This window comes from Phalacrocorax aristotelis, chromosome 19 (assembly GCF_949628215.1).
Source record: "Phalacrocorax aristotelis chromosome 19, bGulAri2.1, whole genome shotgun sequence".
NCBI classification, from domain to species: Eukaryota; Metazoa; Chordata; class Aves; order Suliformes; family Phalacrocoracidae; genus Phalacrocorax; species Phalacrocorax aristotelis.
The window spans coordinates 7,211,112-7,232,274 of NC_134294.1; the positions used below are offsets into that span (position 1 = coordinate 7,211,112).

Sequence of the window (21,163 nt, forward strand, 5' to 3'; positions counted from 1 at the left end):
CTAACACTTCCTGATAAGGGGCGGGCATAGGAAGCTAACTTATTTTAAGAATAAAAGTTACTGATATTCAGTATCAGCATTCAACAAATTTATTAGGAACATCAAAAGCCAACACTTCAGGTTTTATTCCTTGTTCAAAATTATCTATATGTAAGTACTCTTTCTGGAGAGCAACACACCTGTTGATAAACTGCTTCAATTTTATCAAACTGGCCACTGATGTTTTTGGCCATCTTCTTTCCTGATCTTACAATTGGAAAAAAAAAAAACACACAACCCCCAGAAAAAAAAAAAAACAACACAGTAAGTCAGGGAAACTTAAACCTCCTTGTGCATAAATTTCTAGCTATATTTGCCAGAAAAATAAGTTACTGAAAATTGCCACTTAATAAAGTATCCCTTTATCCAAAACCAAGCAATTTTGTTGTCACATACGACCAGACATCTCCCTTCAGACTGAAAAACAAAACCCAGGCAGCACTGAAAGAGAATATATTACTATTAATTAACCAGCACAGAAATGACTAAGCGTTTATTACTAGATGCTTCTATCTGCAGAGCCTTACAGTAACTGAGCAGTTGTTTCTCACTTCAACTGCCATCTTCCATGGCTTCCTTCAATTCTTATCATTAACCTCCAGTTTTCACTGGCATTTTCATTTCATTTGTGAACCGACCAGAATCTCTGCTTACCTGAACAGGGCAAAGCACATGCACAACAGGGATATTGCAGTCCTACTTTAATACTATTGCCACGAACAGAGAAGTAGCTACAAAGCTAAGAATATGTAACCAAATACTGCTGGATCCAAACACCTGTCCAGCAACACACAATTAACTATTCATGAGCTGCAGAAACAAAAACAAGGTTTTAATGGGGGGGGGGAACCACCCCACCCCACCCAAAAACAACTTTGCACTTTAACTGGTAGGGACAAATCAAAAATGTTTTACTTTCTCAGGCCCACTAACATCAGTCAACTAGGCTGTGCGTTATTTGTCCAGACACCATTGTTCCTTACAATTATTACGTGTTTTAAAATCAGAATATTTATATCGCCATGGAATTACGATGAAGTTTTTTGTAATAATACAGTTTTTGACATAAGCCTTTTAGCATAAGGAATGCTTAAGAGCTTTATTTAAGAAGACAAAGACATGCATAGCAGGAGCTATCTAGAAAGCTGCTAAGAACGATAAGGTTCATAGTTTGGATTTAGAAGCGTTAAGGAGGCAAAAAGAGGAAAAAAGAGAAAGGTAAAGTCAGATATAGAAATGTTGCCCGGCACGTGGAGTCTTATCAGCAATGTGTTTGCACAGAAGTTTAACAAAATGGGGTGGGGTATCACCCAAAAAAAAACCCCAAACCAGAAACAAAACAAGAAATGCATTACTTTTTCTCCAGGTGACCTAAAGTAATGCCACAGTATCAGGATATTATCTTTTCAGAAAACATGTAATCTCTTATCTAGATCAGCTGAATCTATAGGTGGCAGGTTTAGGGCAGCTCAGAATGCAAGCTATAAACAGTACACTTTCTTCCAGAAGCTAGAAATAGAAGCATGCTGTTGTAGGACCAGTTTACATATCATCCCAGTGTGACAAATCAGTGACAGAATCATAACATAGCAAGTGAAAACACATTGCACACCTAAATACGTATACTTGTTTCTTTTTAGTAAAAGTCAACATTAGAAACACATTTATTCAGGTATCAAACCAAGTTTGCAAGCCACAATTTAAGAACATGCCTATAGTAAGCTGCAATCCTGTTAAGAAACATAATTCATAACAATTTTCATGAGGTTTCCAAAAACTGTTTTTTAAAAGTCACTTTTGTGTATACCAATTTTCCAGTAGGTTTCCAGTTTATCTTCTGTGATTTAAATCTGTTCAAGAAGCCCTCAGAAGACTGATGTATTTTTCTATCGTCAGGATGTTCTGCTCAAGCTCTCCCCAAATAATTCACAGTAGATGATGAGGAGAGCACAGCATGTGACTGGATCATGTTGCACTGAATTCACAAGTAAATGAACAGCTAGATGCAAAGCCTGGTGCAGAAGAGGGGCATTACACCACCTCCTGGTACAAAAATCCTGAAGATTACAATCAAATCCATCAGGTGGATCAGCTGCCACCGCCTGAGGGTTAAAAGTGCAAGAGAACAAGTCTTTTCTGAAAGCCTGAACGGTATTTCTCTCAGCTCTGTTTGCCAACACATCTGTATTAGCATGATCTTCTCAACCTTGTTAAAAACCATGCATTGTTTCAGATATTACCATTATGGTGACATCAGTAGGTACGTTAAGATCTTCACTGCAATATTTATTACATTAGAGAAGGAAATGGGCTATGTGATCACTTGCAATATAAAAACCAGAAACAAAACCCTAATAAAAATAGTATTTTTCATGTCTATTTTTGCTAATAAAAAAATCAGTAAGACTGTGTACATGCATAAGCACAGAAAGTTAGTAGAAATGCCCATTATTGTATTTTGTATTTCCATAAATTTCCGCTCAACTATTTTATCAACAGGAGCTGAATCATCCATTTCATTCTACATATGCCAGCTCGTAAAGAGTCAACTCAGTCAAATGAGAATCAGCTGCTTCCTATCTACACCCATTTAAAAAAAGTACAACTTTCAGAATGCTACATTTAGCAATGCTACTTTTTACATCCTTAAAAGTCATACCATTTTAAAATTAGAAGAAATAGCAAATCAAATCAACATACCCAAATTCTTGAGCTAAGGGAGACATTCGTAGATAAAAGGTGGTCTTTTATGGACAATTTTGCTTCTGTAAAGCATCCCCCTCATCCATCCATGTAGACACAGACTTCCACTGAGATACTCATTAGTCTCACTGCACTAAGGTCCTCAAAACACTCATGAAAAGACACATCGTGTTTCCAGAAGCAGCAAGCTATTTCATGTTCTATCAAATCTGAATTGTGCTTTACCATACAGATAAGTGTTCCACCCAAAATGCCTTTCATTGTTAAGATCGAACCCTGTAAGAGTACTTCAGTAACATGGATTCTTTGTGCTCTGACTTAGAGAGCTCTGAGAAACTAAGCAAGCTTTACTCTATTAAGCTTTTATTAAAATAATAATTAAAAAATACAGCAGAAGCAACAAAGGCACCCCATCTTAGAGACAGGCTGGACAAGACTTGGTAACTACCTTCTGACCATCACATCCTGCATCAACAAAAACACGGCAGTTAAGACATTTGGACAAACTGTCTGCTCTCTCTGTGCCTCTGCTACACAGACGGTACAAAACAGCCCCAGAGGTCATCTAAGTGAAAAACATTCATTCTTTACAACTGTGTTAAAGATCTTACCCGCGCTTCTGCTAATTAATAAAAAAAATATATTTACTTCATCAAATTAAGAATTTAGGTGTTCAAACAGAACACTGTTCTTCAGCAAGTTTAACAGAGCACTGTTAGAAAGAAGTTACACTACACCATGAAATAACTGCTTCCCAGCACCAGTGTGAAGACAAAAAGTATTTCAGTGGACCTTAAAAATCAACAAAACATATTATATGCATCTAGCAGATAAAAGAATACTCAGTAGAGATTAAAATATGGCATGACTTCTCTAATCTTTTTACCCCAAAGAGACTGAACAATGCTTTGCTCTCCAGCCCTGCAATCAACATAACCCATCTTTAATCAATGTGCAAGCAGTTCCATCAGTTTTGATAGCAATGATTTATACCCCCTGGTAGCTCATTGATTTCTCCCCGTAATTGCTGTATTTTGATACATACTGTTGTTACAGGATAAGTTAAGGTAGACAAGAACAGGAACAAGAAAAGCAAGGCTGACAGACTGAAAAGTAGAGCAACACAGGAGACCTTGAAGATATTAGACCGAGAAGCAGTGTTTGGGAACCGACAAAGCAACAATGCTTAATGCTGATATGAAAGTTAAACTTCAAGTGCAGCCCAGGGGCAGCATCACAACAGAAGGCACAAAAGTACAGCAGGAAATACTTGCTTTCACGCTTGGACATTCTTCTCTCCATAGTACTGCATTTACCCTCTTAAAACTTCTGGCATTAGTCTTTAAGTAGCAGTTGTATTCCTCTGGTTAGGTGATCAAAATAAAGAGCAAAATATCATAAAAAGGAAACAAGTAAAGTACTACTAGGATTAGGAACCACGGTGGGAATTAACTAAGAAAAACAAAAATGGAAGCATCAGAAGATAATCCGATCTATTTTAGGGAAAGAAAATACATGCAAAACAAAGTCAAAAAAGCAAAGTCTGTTCAACAAAGCCAGCAGCCAGTAAGGTTAGCTGAAATCTGTAACTCTTAAGGTGCTGCACTGATTTCCTTGATCCTCTGCACACCCCCTTTATCCAAGCACTGCTCCATGTTTATTTGGAGCCCCTGGACACTATTGTTGTGCAAAACTACTTGGGTTTTTGAGAAGGTGGTTTTGTTTTTAAAACAGAAAACACTAACTGCAGTAGACAGTGTATCACCTTCGCCTTTTAGAAACAGAGGGGAGAAAGCTTTGAAGACAGGCCACTTCTACTTTATACAGAATATTAAGGATTCTGACTTGGGAAAAACAGTTGTTGTTTCTGACTCCAGCTTCCACCTCAGCTTGCTTTTATAAGGTCCATCATCTTCTGTAAGAGCCAAGCTGCTCATTAACCAGAAGCCAAACTATCACAGTTTTGCAGCACGGTGCATGAAAATAAAATATTTGCCATCTTGGTTTCCTTAACATGCGAATTTGTGAACTGGCAAGGCAGCTGCTGAACAGCAGTTGTCTATGACACCTTTTGTGACAGAGGGCAGCAATAACTGGCTTGCCCAGAGCGAGCCCTTCTGGGTTTAATTCACAACTGCAAGGATATGGAACATCAACAAAAAAAATTACTACAGGATAAATTAGACTGAGAAATCAAAACTAAATTAATTAAATCTTGAATTCTCCATGGGAAGTATCCAGGTAAAGAGGTAGTCACTGCTAACTAGCAGCTTAACATCCCATCTTATCTCAAAAAAACCTGTTCAAATGCTCTATATTTGATCCCCAGGATAGCAAACAAAAAGTGGAATTTCCAGTACCTGATTTAGTATGAATTCTGTCTTCTGAGTTCAGGGAAGAGAGAAGAGTCAGACTAGAAGCAAGCATGAAGATTACTGGGCATCTTCACACATCTGAGGACTTGCCTAAGATTTCCAAAGTGTTTGGAAGAGCTTCATTCTACAAAGTTTGAGTTTATAGTGTTTTAAAGATGTTTTCTCCTTTTCTTCAAGATACTGTACCCCATTTTATTATAAGGATAGAGACTTTTCTTTCCGAGATGATTATGTAATTGAATCTTGGATATCCTGAGTTTGTAGTATGTCAAACTCAAGACTAATGAAAGACTTTGCATAATCAAACACTTAAGTACTCACAACTGTGAACTACTATGCCCAGCTACTAGAGCCCCAAATGCAGGTTCCACACAAGTTCCACCTCCCCCATATCAGCAATTAATCTTTTTGTAGGACAAACCAAAGTATTTCATGAAATGCTGAAGCTTCACCTATTGTCTACACAAGAAAAAAGGAAAACAGTAAGTTGTACTAACCAATTTGACTTCACTGTCCAAAGCTTCTAGGATATTTGAGTTTTCATACATTAAAAAAACCAAAACAGAAAACAAAAAAAAAACCTTCTCCAACTTCAAGCATCTATTAAAGATACACTACTTTGTCAAGATTTTAAATCTGTTGAATTGTTCCTGTTAAATATTATTTCCTTTAAGTATTAACAGTCTTTTAACCGAAGTACTATATGTTAACTTCTACAGCAAGCTTTCAGTTGCTAGCCAGATAATATCTGACAACTTGTAGTGAAATTCAGGACTTACTAACCTGAAGCACAATTAAATTGCCATAATCATCAAGCACAGTGTTCCTGATCTTTGTACAGACAACACCTTTGTTAAACAGACAGCAGCGTAACTCCAGTATTTTACCAATTCACAAAGAATGTGCAACAGGAATATCAAACATATGTTCCAACAAAAAGAGCTCTCTAATTAGTACAGTATAGTCTTATTTTGAGTACCAAAGGTTTCAGCAGACTATCACATCTACTTTGTTTTTCTAGACAAACAGAAAAAATTACCACCACCCCCCTCCAAACACATGAGTTAGGCTATCTGAAGAAAACAGTTTTGGGAACAGAACAGGAAAAATCCAGGACCATAAACTGATTTCTTCTCAGCATCTTGAAGCACACATAGGCCTGCTTCGTTGAGCGCTATTACTTCATTCACTAGAAACACATCATATACTAAGTTTTGTATTATGCAGTTATAAATCATGGTATTTTATATACTGAAACATAAGTTTCCTTTTTTTTTATTCTGAGATTCAAGCATTGCTATGGCCAACACATAGTTAACACCAAGTGGTTGAAGGTAAGAGGTATCAGCTCAACAATTTAAATAAACTTAAATGGAACAGAACTTTACATATGTGGCAAGAAACCCAGACTTACTGCATTAGTTTACTAGAAAGTATTAGTGTTGCACACGTATCAAACTATGAAATAAGTTTGGGAACTTCTGGTCAATGCTGAAAATAACCAAGCATTAACTTTTAAGATCTCTTCATCAACAAAAAAAGCTCATTCACACCATCTTCTGTACGTTTTGAACCTTGGAGCTTTGACCCTGCTCCTCTCCCTCAATTGTTTTGGTAAATCCCTCAAATACTTACAAAAGTCCAAGTGGTTGGACTTGAATACAAAGTGTTCCAATTTTAAGAGAGTATAGCAGGGCAGTTCAATTCCTCTAATTCCAGAAGAAAGCCCCGTTCCCCACCAACTACAAAAGGGCAGCAACACCTCAGGTAGTAGCTTGTAAGGCACAACATCGACAGATGATATCACACAACCCCCAAAAACATTTGTAATCTCAACAGCTTGCTCAGTAACCCTCAGCAAGAGACATCTAGTGAAATACAGCCTGTGTTACCACAGACACCCCAGTGAGAAAGGTCTTATAGTAGAGCATACACCATTAGTACTGGGCACATGTATTTCAGTTTCTATGGAAGTTAAACTGCAATTTTGAAGTCCACAATTAAAAATCCTTCTTTCAGAGCAGTGTTGGAAATTTGCTTTATTTTTATGAAATGTTGAAACAAAACCCACTCAGCTTGTCAAATAACTTCATGGTTTTGCAAATAATTTCAGATAAACTCTTTAGGATTTATTGAAATCTGCCAATAATGTCAGGATGAACACAGGGCACATGTTACTGAACAGACTTCTAAGACTGTTCCCTAAATCTAGCCCAAGACAGGCAAGGCAGCCAGCAAAGCAGTAAGGAAAAAGATGTACAGAATTAACAGACCACCTGCAATAGTTAAGCAGAAACTCTCTTTCTTACCAAGAAAGAAAATAATTGGCATCAGCTGTTGTAATTAAGCCTACTGTAACAGAAGAAAAAACAAGCCACAGAAGTAAGGCATGGCTTTCCTGTCAGTGATGTCAACTTTGTGGGTGTTTGCCTTTCTGGAAGTCATATAGAAAGCCTTGCAAAATCTCTTATTTAGACCCCCATACTCAATACAGTTTGGTTTTGTAATGATGATGAGCAAAATCATCACCGATACCTGAACTGGTAAAATATTCACAACTACTTTGATAGACGCCATGCAGGAGTTTCCAGAGAGAAGTATTTTGTCTTTACATTTTTTTTTAGCCCTTTGCTGGGGGCAGGGGGGGAAGAAAGAGCTGAAAATAGTGACAAAAATCCTTACAAAGTTTTTAATATAGGACCACATTACATAAAGCTACAAAAAAGTTATCTAATCCATCTAATTACAGATAATTAATATTTTCCTTTTTTGGGAGTGCTGGCAGGCATTACTGCAGTTTTCAAGAAGGCATCGAAAACATTCTCATCTGAGAAAGACATGATAAACATAACTGGGAAGAAATTTTAGGCAAACCTTCCTCAGATCAGTGTAGGAACACACTGAAGAAAAATATTTAGTTATCTACAACTCAGTTAAACCATATAACATACAGAAGGTATTTCTTTTTTACACACAGAACCTTTAGAAATTACAGTGATTTGACAGGCTGAATTTCTACTTAATGAAACAAAAATACATATTTTAATAAAGCAGTTTCATGCAAACTACTTGCAGAAATGAACTGCATTTCACATTAAAATGGCAACTAGATTTTTTAATCACTCTCTTTCCCTTCACTTTATTGTCTGCTACTAATTTTTCTACTCACCAAGTTCTAAATACTATCTGTGAAAAATCGTTTGAAGATTTAGCCTCTCTTTACCACTGTCGATTACAGAACCACCTTATATTGTCTCCTCTGAGCTCCCTCAGATCACCTGCAAGTCTTCGGCCTCATTTTCCCTTATCCATTATTAGGGTTCCAAAACAGACACAGCACAGAATGACCAAATTTTAACCCTTTAGTCCCACCAAATAAAAAAATAACTATAGCTTTTCATAAGTCTGTGACAAGTGACAAAAATACCTTGTCAACAATTCTTAAGCCAAAAAATGTTTAGAAAACATAATCTTAAAACAAGTCTACCCAAGTATTCAAGTCAGTAAGAAATCTCAGACACCTTGATATTAACCTACAGATTCTGCCTGCCCACAAGCCAACCAGGACCCAGACCCACGAGCAAGTTTCCAACATTAGCTGACCCAAAGGAGTCATCTATATGCAACCTTTCAGCCTACACTGAGCTTGAGATACTGGGATTCACTTCATCAACCATTAAAAAGGGCTACGCTTTTTGAATAACCTTGCATGAACCTGAAGAGTCTGAAGAATCTGAAGAGCAGGCATGGATAACTACCATGGCACACCTGACAGAGGATAACCTGTTCATTAATCCAAAGCCAGGTCTTCTGAACACCTACAACATCTTCTGAAACATTCCTATTTTAAACATGCTATAGTTATTTGTATTGGATTTCAACACGACTTAAATCTGGCAACATCTAAACAGCAGTATTTGCTTTGTAACTGCTTTCCCAAGCACTTATTCCTGTGATATGTCATTCCTACCCCCCACCCCCAATGAACTAAAATGTCAAGAGCCAGGTCAATGTGTAACATTTTGCATGGGATCCTTGTTTGCTGCCACATTAAATTCTGTCCAGGATTTTCATCACTGGCCTGAGCACTCAGTTCTTTGGTTCTCAAAATTTTGAAGTTATGATTTCCAAGACTCCCTACAAATTACACTTCCGTGATGCCCCCCAAAATATTTTTTTTTTTGCTTACACATAAAAATCATCATGTAAGCATCTAATTACAGCACACCAGTTACACTGAGCTTAAGACATACACAGGAAGCAGCACCATATCTCAGCTGTTTCCAGATGGCACGCGTGAATATTGTCATATCATTACTCTCTAGCTGGGTTCAAGAAAGAAGATGTCCAAGAACATACTGGAAAAGACAAACATTACCCCCTGTACCTAGTGCAGTCAAGGTTCCAACTGCAGTCTTCCAGACATGCAGAAATATTTCATTATATTTCAAGAGGCAAACAAATCATAATATCAATATATCACTCTAATAAATGCAATGGACACAAGCATTTAATACAAGCAAATATAGTCCTACAAGAATTGTAGAGAACATATTTTTAGATGGTCAGCTGTTAAAAAAACAGGCCAAGAACACCTGATCTTCATGTTCCCAAAAATACTTTTCAATGTGTATTTTTATTGAAAGGCTAACCATCTTTCTCTCTACTCAGAATTCTTCTAGTGCTTTAATAAAAATGCGGTAGTCTGCTTCAAAACCTATTTTGGAGTGTCCATATTTTTGTACTAGGAAGCTTTCCACAGTAATTTACATTGATTATTTTGGCATCTGAAGTAAAGGTACTGTTCATAGCCAGCTCAAAGCTTTTAAAAACCTTTTAATGTTCTGCTGAACTACCAGTTGGCTCAAGTATCTATGGATTCTGCATACATTTCTGTTTGGTGAAAAACAAATCCATGCACACAAAATCCCCAGCACACTAGACACCCTGTGAAGAAATAATAAATTGAGATACTATGTTAAATAGAAACATAGGGGCTTGGGGGTATTTTTGTTTTTTATCACGACCTTGGCTAATACTAGTTCCAACATTATCAGTGGGGAGAAAAAAAACATTTTGAATGGAATATGTATTCTTTTCATTTTGAGTCTGCACATTGAGCAATCAAGATACTCTGTTAAAAGACTTCCACTTCATCTTCAATCACATGCTTAAGAAACATTTCATTCACACAAGCTAGCTGCTTTCAAGGTTATAGATTTTTTTTTTTCCCCAACATAACCAGTAAAATACTGAAAAAAAAAAAACCAAACCCCAAAACCCAAAATACTGGCATGAACATAGGCATTAGAGGCTCCAAAGGCAACTCACCTAAGGAGAGTTCAACCACTTGAATGCATGATTTCTCATGTCAACTTCCTAGTAACAAACTAGCACTAAAAGCAGTTCTTGAAACAATACGGTATGCCATATGGCTAAAACTGGATATTAAAATTGAGAATATCAATTACCAATCCACTAATGCTGAGAGCCAAAATCCGTGGACAGTAAGAGTTTAATCCAATTCACTGACTAAAACATGAGCTGAGCCCGACATACAGAACACAAATCTACTGCTGGTTTCACAGAAAGCAAGTAACTCCGCGTTTTTTACTGCGATAACTACAAAAACTAACTAAATGTAACACTTCCTTAACATTCCTAACTACAGCAACAGGCATCACAAGAATCTGCAAAGGCAACACAATTTTCATATGAAACACTGGCATCTTGTTTCACATTGACTGAGAAATCATAACTCAGTAACTATTTAAGAAGAAACAGTTGTAGTTGTTTTCCACATGACCCAATTGAAGCCTCCAAAGGACCAGGAAGTTATTACACACTGCAGCCAACAGGAAAAGGCACCCTACAAACACAAAATGTATGTATTTCTACTATAACTGAAGGATCCTGAAGGTAATTGTATTAATTGAAGAATTTTCTTATTCTAAGTATATGAGTTTAATTGTTCTAGTTTTATATTTTTTAATAGCTGGAGAGCATTTATTCTTGGGTGATATTAAGAATAATAATACACAATATTCTACACACTTCCTAATTACACAAAACTACTGGTTACTTACACAAGAGGAATTCTCATTAAGCCATTTTCACATTTCCACGAGGTATGGAGGTGATTTTAAAACTGTTCTGCTAGGATTGGCTGTGGAATTCTAACTTTACATGTTGAAGATTTCATGGTAGGCTGCTGGCTACACACTGACCTAGCAGCTGCAAGGACTAAACAAGGATAAATCCAATTTATCTTACCCAATACAGAGCCCCACTTCATCCTGCTCCCTTCCGATCCTGTACTAAAAGGCCAAAGTAGTAGTAACAAAAAACTAGTTTTAAGTTCAACAGCACATTAAAAATATGATCAAATGGAACTAACATTTATTGGACAAGTATTGTTGATTAAAACAAAATTGTTCTTGACGTACTAGTGGAGTAAAATGCATTCAGCTGATTTCAGCTTTTTTTTAAATGCTGAAAAAAAAAACCCGACAGCACAAGCCTCAACTGCAAATTAGCTCTTCTGCTTCCTAGCTTCCTTCTGTATGAACTACAGCTGGGCTATTACAGTAAACTAACAAAAAACTGATTATACATTAAATCATAGATAAACAGTACTAAAAAGGTTGGTATTACCAAAGGTTTGGAGGTCACTTGAATACAGGAGACATAACAACCATTTTTAATTTTTCTTGCTCAATAGTGTATTACTTTAAGCCTGAGTCCACTATATCAAATATTAACCAAGCTATTATATTTAGGCTACCAAAGTTAAGAAGCTTGGCACTATAGTGAAATATCATAAAAGTTACAGTATGAAAGTCCATTTTTCTTACAAGATACTAAAAACCACATATAAAATGCCTCAGTAATTCATAGCGTCATTTTAAAACACAATACTTCAATGACACAGGACTCTTTCAATATCCCCAAAACCCTTCTCACTGTTTCCCATAAAAAGAACAGTTACCTAGAGCATTACAATAATTCCGGGTCAAAAGCAGTTTTAAAAGCCTCCACAAATGGTTAGCATTCTGAAGCAGATGGAAGACTCCTTTGTGTTACAGAAAGATAACTGTCTACACGGGGTCTGATGATTACCTGGCTGGTAGAGAACCAGCAACAGTACTCAGCCCCAGCACAGTGTTTGTATGCCTGTGCTCTACCTTTAAAATACTGTTTTTCAGCAACAGGCTTAATAAAAAACAAGAACACTTGGATGATATTAAGCAGGCACTACAAGGTAAGAGAAAAATCATGTCACCCCTTTAACCAGTAAGAGCCTATGTGAACATTTCAATAAAACTATTTACTCCTCCCACCTAGTTCCTATCTGGAGAAGCTCACAAAAATTAGGAAAAAAACCCGCAGATTTCTTGCAACAATCTCCTAAATGCTCCTCCTACCCCCAACCCCAGGAAAAGGAGAAAGCAAAGAGAATGAGAAAGTAAATCTAAAATACAATTACGAAATAAGATCTAGTTTGGCAAAGCTGTGGTGAGGAGGAGTTGAAAAATGAGAGCTGCCTTGCTGCAAACGCCATCTTGTTGCAGCTATTGGGCCCAGGCACAGAAAGATCCATTCATTCACAGCAAAAAGAAAATCAAACACACACCCTGCCTAATCTGCAGCCACCAAAACAACTACACTATTATCACCCCTTCTTTTTCTCCTCCCCTGAAGCACATAAGGGAAAAAAATAAACTCATATATATTATGTTTAGAACAAATTTACATCTCAATATAATATCTTCGCTTTCTCACATGCATTTCACATACACATCGACAGCATTTTGTCTTGATTCACGTCCTTGTGTTTAGCAGATCAGCTTAAAATATGCGATAAATCTCTCACGATTAGGTGCGGGTATTTTACAGCAGCAAAATCTTTCATTTTTCAGTCTCAAATCACCCCTCCAAGTTGAGCCAACTATTCTCAAAAGCGGTTTCAATAATCACTTAAGCCTTACATTTACAGTCCTTTCCTCCCATTTTCTGCTGTGGAGACAATACATAATAACGTGGCAGTCAGCATCCTAGAAAGGATGCCTCATTTAAAATAATCAATCCCAACCATGACTTCGTTGGAGAATAATGAAATATCACATTCGTTAAAATTTCAGTTCGTCTTCAGGAATGATAAATCGACATCGTACAACAACCTCTATATCATTCTGATTTTCTTCTGGACAAGATTTTTTTTTTTTTTTTAAATTAAAACGCCTCGTCTCTTTCCTATTTCCATACAAGACTTTACACCTCTTCGTTTCCTACAAAGCTGTAGAATTAGAAATCCGACGCCTTAAATAACCCTTGTATGAATAAAAAAAATACTGAAATCATTTCAACAATAAGCTGGGAATTGAAATAATATTTTTAACAACATTTCCCAGGAGAAAACTCCATTTTTCTATTGAAGCAAACACCCTCCATGATCTTCGTTATTGCTGCCACGGGCACACAAAAATATGCAGCACCGTAATACATGGGGGAACAACAAATATGCGGTCTAAACCCATCCTCGGCTCCGATTTTAGGGAGAACAAACCCTTCCGTGCCCCTGCCTCCCCCGGCACCCCCAGCCCGAGCCCCGTGTGCAGCCTCGCACCGGATCGGGGGCTGCTGGAAGCGGTCTTACCCTCTTCGTCTCACCCCCGTCTCCTCTTAATCAGTTTTCCACCATTACAGCAGACACACCATAGCTCTTCCTTCAATCTCGCTCCAAATATCCCCTCTGCCGGCTAAATCGCTCGGGAAACGCGCCTTTTGTACCTCAACGCGTACCAGGAAAGACCCCCAAGCCGTCTAACAGAGACCACTACAGCATAATTATAATTAAAAATGGAACCCCGCAAGATCCAAGGTCTCCTCCCTTTTCGCCTTAAAGCCTTCAAGAGAGAATCAGTCCCACCCCCACCTTTTTCTCCTCCTCCTCCTCCTCCAGCTACAAACACACTTCTTTTTTAGGGGAAGCTGGAGCACCGAGGAGGTGGGGAAGCGCGGGGGAGGGGGGCTATTTCCAACCCGGCCATGCTAAGAGGTGGACAAACCATTCGCCGCCCTTCTCTCCTGCGGGGGCCGTGAAGAACGGGTGGGCGAGGAGGAAGAGGGCGGGCAGCGCCGGCAGCGGGGGGGGGGGGGGGGGGGGCCGGCCCCGGTGCCCGGGCGAGGCGAGACCCGAGGGAGCGGCGGAAGGGGAGGACGGAGGAAAGGAGAAGTGCGGCAGCGAGGAGGAAGAGCGGGGGAGGGGAGCGAGGGACGGGCGCAGCCGCGCAGAGGAAGAAGGAACCGGGGATGGGGGGGGGGGGAAGGGAGCCGGGGCTGCCGGCGGGAAGATGGCCTCAGGGTGGGGCCGGGGGCTTGGCGAGCTCGGGAAAGCGGCGAGGCTTTTGTGCGGATCCCCCCACCCTCACGCCCCGCTCCGCTCCCCCCGCCGCTCCCCTCAGGCGGTTTTACCTGCCTTTCCGGCCGCTGCTCATGAACCGGGCCGGCACCTCCGTCGCCCGCGGCTCCTGCCCGCGTCCCGCCGGCCTGGGGAGGGGAAGGGGGGCGGAGGAGGAGGAGGGGGCGGAGGAGGAGGAGGAGGAGGAGGGGAGCCGCCCGCGCTCTGCCCGGCTGGTCCCGGGGAGGCGGCAGCAGCAGCAGCGGCGCTCCTCGGCCGCGGAGCCGAGTCGGAAGGAGAGAGCGGCGGGGGAGGGGGGTGTCGCTGGGTCTCGACTCCTCCTCACGCGTTGGGTGCCCGCTCAGCTCCCCGCAGCCATCGGGAAGCGAGAGCCTGGGCGCGGTTAACCTTCCCCGCCCCCCTCCGCACCTCCACCACCACCCCTCCGCCCCGCCCGTGCTGCCCGCCCGGGAAACCCCGGCTCGGCTCCCCGCCCCGCCGCCGGCACCGCCCCGCCCTACCCCCACCGCCTTCCCGGCTGCCGGCGGCGGCGAGCGCAGGCCGCGGCCTCGCTGCCTCGACGGGGACTCGCCAGCGCGGCCCTGCCACGGTGCGCGCTCCCGCGGACTCTCCCCCTCCCCCGCGCCGGCGGGCAACGCCCTTCCAGTCAGTCAGTCGGTCGGTCGGTCCGTCCGCCCCGCGGGCGGCGGGAAGGGGGAGCTGCCCGCCCATCGCCGGCCCCGCTCGCCGGCGCTTCCTCCCCGAGCGCGAACAAAGGCCGCGGGCGGGTGTTTTCGCTTCTGCCCCGCCGCACCCAGGCCGCCCCTGCAGGCCGAAAACGCGTATTTAAAAGCCTGGCGTGAACAAAAGAAAAAAAAAAACAACCCCCAAACCGACGTTATTTAGGTAAAGAATCTCCCTGAGAGAGCAGGGCTCGGAGGAGGAGCAGATTCCCCTTCACCAAAGCACGACAACGCCGCATGTAAGAGCTCCGGACCTCTGAGGCCAGCAAGGGCAGGGGCCGTGGGTCTTAAAACACCGCTCCCAAGAGGGCTAGCAAGCAGTAAATCCCTTTATATTAACATCTTTCCCTCAGGAACTTGACAACGACTGGCAATTCAGTAGGCTTACAACTTCTTTCTAACGTTGCTTATAAGGGTACTTGCACGGCTAAAGTTTCCAGAGCCTTCTTTTTGTATTCTCACAGGGTGAGCATCCATCTCTGCTCTGGAAGGCATTGCAGGAAAGGGCAAATCAAACAAAAAATAAAAAAATAAGGGAACATAAAAAAAAAAAAAAAAGACATGCAATCTCTGTTTTACAGGCTGGGCCTCGCGTCAGCCAGGCAGGACAGATGTCACCAAGATGGAATCATTTCACACAGCGTTCACGTACTAAAACATTATTAATTCATAATAGAAAGTAAGTATACACACAGTCTTGCATCGTTGTTTCTCCTACAAAAGGTCTAAATCGGGGTGGGGTTTCCCCTATTTATTTATACTTTGTTAATAGGCGAGATTACCGTATCACCCAAGTAGGTTTACAATAAAAGGTAAAAAACCCCACAGCATTATAGCAAATTTTGAATGAAAAACCTATCCAGAAAGAGTATGTTGTAATAAAGTTTTAAAACCCCCCAGAATGTTCAAAAGACCAATACTTTTTCTGCAAACTTTCCCCCAGTAGTTGCTGGCATCTCCAGAAAGTGAAACATTAGATGCCATCATGCTTTCTGGGAAGGTAGGCGTGGTTACCTGGAATGAGTCAGAAAAAGAATAGGTTTGCCAATTAAATTGTAGCAAAGCGGGTTGGCTGTTATTCCGGTTGTCTGTTGTGAATAACTATTAGATCCTGGTGTGGTTAATCCTTTGTTTTATAATAAATGTTTGCTTTTAAATAACCTGTATGCTGTGCTAAAGCTTTAACTCTTCACCCTGAGATTTACAAATGTCAAAATAAGAAATTTACTGAACGTAGAATAACGGATTATTGAATTATAGTCCCAAATTTCTTATATTCTCTTCAGTAAGCCCGAGGAAATAATTTCTGTTCCACCCCTGAAAGAAATACGCGTGCACATACGTCATGGACAGGAATTACCCCATTAAAATCTGTGGAACCACATGGATGCAGGTTTGGGATGTTCTTGAGATTGGGGCTAGAGATTCCTCTAGCATTCCTGTCTGCAAAACACTGATTAAATGTAAATGCTTAAGAAACACCACAAGTTTATTAGATATGCAAAGTTCTCTAGAAATGTCAAAAGCAGTTACACACATTGCTGGAATATTTAAGGCAAAAAGTCTCAAGAAGATTTATAGTACACAAGTTGCATGATTTTTTTTTTTAATTTAGAGATTGTGTTTATGTATAGGAGAGGTGCCCTTTTGGCGATACACCATGATTTGTGTGGAAGAGAATGACCGCTTAACATTGAGGGAAAAAATAGTATGATACATAAAGGATAAAAAAAAAAAAAAAAGACAGAAAAGCCTTGTTTTGCTAAGGAAAAGTCATAACCTTATTAGCTTTTTCAGCTAATGCTAGGTCCTGCAGAAGAAATCTGTGTAAGGAACATAAATAATTTTCTGACGTTCATAACAAATAGCAAAACACATTTTGTTTCTTCGAGAGCGTAGCGGCATTGAGATTTTGTTATTGGACTAGAATTGTTGCGTGTATTAACTTTATCATAATAAACAAATGCATGCTTTTTTCCCATTGCATGTGCCTTATCACACAAATAATTACCATGTTTCTTCTTTATAATTTTCTTCCATGCTTTTAGTAATGGGACAATTACAGTACCTAAACTTTTTTTTTTTAAATAAAATATGCATTCAGATCTTATCCTTTTCTAGGAATCTCTAATTTTTTTTTTTTCATTCTAGTTTTTATGTATTCTCTGTTTTGAGAGCTAAAGGGAATTTCTGTCCACAGGTCTGTGCTCTGCCACCTCTTCAAATCCATGGAATTTGGGTAAGAAAACTGGACTGGCCAAATGTGTTTCTACATGCTGAGTGTAACCACATATACACATAACTAATTCTTTCACCACGCCTATTCTTTTGTAAAAATACAACTGTTAAACTAGTTCCTGTTTCTGATCCAGTGACTTAATTATACCATTCTCCAGTGAAACCTGTGATTGATACATCTATTTACAGTACTAGTATGAACAGGGATTATGAAGATTGGAAATGGTTGCGTACAGGGTGGAGGGTTGTTTCAGATGGGGTGGGTGGGGTTCTTTTGTTCTGTTTTACAAACCTCACTGGACAAATCAGTTTTGCTGTATTTTAAAATCTTTCAGAAGAACTACACGTTACTGTGTACAGCACGGTGCTTAATTCTGATGTCTTCGTATAGTCCTGTGCTGGAAGCTACTATATATGCATTATCTTTATTTTTCACGTTTCTTTCTCATTTTCAATCTTCTTTTTTTTTTTGTATGTGCATACAGAAACTGTCCTAGATCATAGCATCCAGTAGAAGAGCATGCAAATCACCAGAAGTAAGTGGACTTAGTCAATGTATGAATTTATCTGTTTCTGTATATTACAAAAATATTGTTTGCAACTGCATATTACAAAAATATTGTTTGCAACTAAAAATTTAGCTGAAAATATCTGCTAATACCTGAAGATCTAATATACATATCTGAAGATCTAATATACACAATTAACAAAACCAAATCTTTACCTTTTTTTTTGTCAGTCCACTGTGAAGTAGCTAGTATAGCAAATTAAAATACCTGAAATGGATGGGAAACGTAACTCTCACAATTTCACTAAATAGTGAAACTTATCAAACCTGAGGCTTCTACACATGTTAGGACTAGGTCAGCTGAAGCAAGAATAGAAGTTTTTCTCCTGAAGCTGGGCTTAGATCTAAAGAAAACCTCTCCTGTAAGCAGGTTGCTCCATAGTTCTCAGTTGCAAAATTTCTTGCACCTTTTTCTCAATCAGCTGATATTAACCCCTTTATAGAGAGCATACTGAATTAGATGGATCTTTAGGCAGTTTCACTAGTTTGTGTCTTTCTTCAGCTGTTTCAAACACGATGAGAAAACTAGCCGGAATCTGCATACCTGTATGCTGCTAGAACACCTGGGGTTTTCCCAGGCTGCTCTGCCATTCAAAACCTGCGTGTTACAGCACCGCTATAGCACGCTGGTTGTAAGGCTGGGAAAAATTGTTGTTTCAAGCCTTTTGTGGAATACGGAAAAGTTGGTTGTTAACATGAAAAATGGCTGTCTCACTATTACTGTGACACTTTTTCAAATGGGGAACAATTTTGCCACACATTTTTTTATACTTTTACCAACTCCTGATTAATAGGGCATCTGCTGAAAGAGATCCAATGATTGCACATACATTGAAAGTTGCTTTCTAGCCTTCAGACTCTGCTTTCACTCTTACGTGTGTCACTGCCATCAACAGGTAAAAATGAAGGCTACTGAGAGCCTTTAAAATATTTGTGAAATACAGACATAGGAATCTTGACAACCAAAAATGCCATTTTCCTTCCCTCATCTGCAAAGGTCTTGCACTGCATAAGAGAGAGGGAGTACTTCAGGGAGTGGAAGTCCTGGAATATTTCCTACATACTGGTCTTCTCACTTATGTGTCGTGGTCATCGGACCCATAAAACACTGTCTCACCTCTACAGGATGGCACACGACAAGATGCAGTGGCTCAGATAGCCCTGTGTGTCCTATTCAGGCATCTCCTGTTCAGAGGCAGTAACCTTCCATCGCAGCTGCGGACTAGGCAGGTTACCTCTAGTACGGTCACTAGTCTAGTATGGTCCCCCTAACTGCTTCGGCAATCCCAGCCATGCTTCCCGTCAGGTAGATTGCCTTACTCTTAAAGATACAGCCATTAGAAATACAGACCTGGAGGGCAGAGTTGAATTTTTGAGTCCAGTTGCTCATATGAGAAGTAGGCATGTCATGTGATATCCTCTGAAAGCTGTGGAAACATCACCTTAAAATTAGTTTGTTTTTTCCCTTTGCTAATCCACTTGGTAAGGCAATTTGCCTCTCTAATCGTTATTGCATTGTTTAGAAATAGTGAAATTCACTCATTTAATGATGCTGTAATGCGTACTGCAGTACTTTTGGGGGTACCTATATCAGATCTTGGTCAGTGTAATAGTTAAAAAGGCAACCGCTGGTTTTCTTAGGCCGCAGTAGTAGGAAGTCTTGTTCAAAAGCAAAAAGAGAGAAGGACAGATATTGCATAGTCCTGAGAGAACGTGTTCTTGTTCAACAAGAAGAACAAGGATGTAACTTGGTCCCCAGTGTATTAATGAGCATGGGGTTTATTTGCAAGTGAAGTTGCCATTGCACATTGTTTAGATTTATACTACGCTAATGTTTTATTGAAAGTTTTATCAGGGTTTTTGTAATTTCTTAGAAAGTAATTAAATTTTTTTGCATACAAATAGCATTGTTACTGCATTTTATAATAAAAATTTACATTTGTTATCTCAGTAAAAATACTGTGTGAATCTTATGATAATTCAAGATACGCCTGGACTTTGAACAAATAACTGTCACCAAACAGGTATAAATTATGCTTTCTAAATAAAGGGTGAAAATCAACACTTCTCAAAGTTGCTTAGCTCCTCAGATGGTATAAAAATACTACAGAAGAAATAAAGAATTGTTTTGCCTACTTCTATTTGTGATTTCCCAGGTGAGCATTTCTAATGTACTTAACAAAAAACCAAAAACCACAACTCAAAGGACCACCTCACAGTCCAGACTCACACCAGCACTACTTCCCATTCCAGAATATTTTGTCTGCCTTTGTGTCCTTTGATTTCTATAGCATGCTTTATATTAAAACTGCAGAGATTCAGAGACACATTCTGTGATTTCTGTCTTGTTTGAAGTTCTCACTCCATTTGGTTCCAGAAGCAGTGCAGAACTCTTGTTTCTCCTCTCTTTCCACCAAAATGAGATTAAGCTTCTACAATGTTTTAGTTTTAGCTACCTTCAGCCACAAGTCTATTCAGAGGATCAGGACTTTTTTTTTTTTTATTTTATTTAAAAAAAACTGATTCAGAACTGTTCCAACCTCTTGTTTTTTGCCAGCTCTTTAAAAATTGAATGAAAGTCATGGCTGCTGTTTTCTGAGCAAGGACCCAGGAAGCAGAGTATCAAGATTGTTCATTAACGAAAATAAATAAATAAAAGGATACTGAATAGAAATGCTCAGTGAGGCCAGGCAGAGGAAAAAGTAGGAGTAACTCAGTCTCCTTAGTTACATTCTGGATTCTCTCAGTTTCTTTCAGTTTGCCTTTTACTATGGAACAAAAGAGTTATTTTAAACGAATTCTGAGAACAAAGCATAAAATTAGCAAAGCTGTTTTAGTCTGAAGAGAATACAACTGACAAGATTTTAAAGTGGGGGAAACTAGGTTTGAGAGTTAGGAAAAAAAGGCAGGAAAATCCATACACCTGAGCTTCCTAACTAATAAAGTCTTGGGAGACGATATTGAACTTCTTTCTTAGGGTATGGATTAGAATGGTTTATCTGTGAAATGGATTCAAGAACCATTAATTCAGAATTGTTGAGAGACTTTGCAGGTTGCTTCAAAATCCTTTGAAAAAATCCATTGTTGTCTGTACACA

General features: G+C 39.7%; 2 protein-coding genes across 30 annotated transcripts in view; one reads left to right on the forward strand and one right to left on the reverse strand.

Annotated features, from left to right (window-relative positions):
• The window catches only part of GNB1 (G protein subunit beta 1), a 43,885-nt gene extending 28,791 nt beyond the window's left edge, over positions 1–15,094 (reverse strand). For 4 of the 24 annotated variants that reach the window (XM_075114343.1, XM_075114326.1, XM_075114346.1 and 1 more), the window contains exon 1: positions 14,592–14,724. The gene's annotated coding sequence lies outside the window, so the exon portion shown is untranslated. Of the gene's footprint in view, positions 1–13,773; positions 14,360–14,591; positions 14,725–15,038 lie in introns of those variants that run through there. The other 20 variants (XM_075114349.1, XM_075114335.1, XM_075114350.1 and 17 more) reach the window with 16 other exon arrangements.
• Positions 14,450–21,163, forward strand: part of LOC142066629 (uncharacterized) — an 86,354-nt gene continuing 79,640 nt past the window's right edge. For 4 of the 6 annotated variants that reach the window (XR_012663750.1, XM_075114361.1, XM_075114360.1 and 1 more), the window contains exons 1-4: positions 14,450–15,127; positions 15,842–15,939; positions 17,461–17,499; positions 17,984–18,034. Coding sequence is in view for 4 of the 6 variants with exons in the window: in XM_075114361.1 (XP_074970462.1) it covers positions 14,471–15,127; positions 15,842–15,939; positions 17,461–17,499; positions 17,984–18,002 (813 nt within the window). In the remaining 2 variants the exon portion in view is untranslated. Of the gene's footprint in view, positions 15,128–15,382; positions 15,500–15,841; positions 15,940–17,460; positions 17,500–17,983; positions 18,035–21,163 lie in introns of those variants that run through there. The other 2 variants (XM_075114359.1, XR_012663751.1) reach the window with 2 other exon arrangements.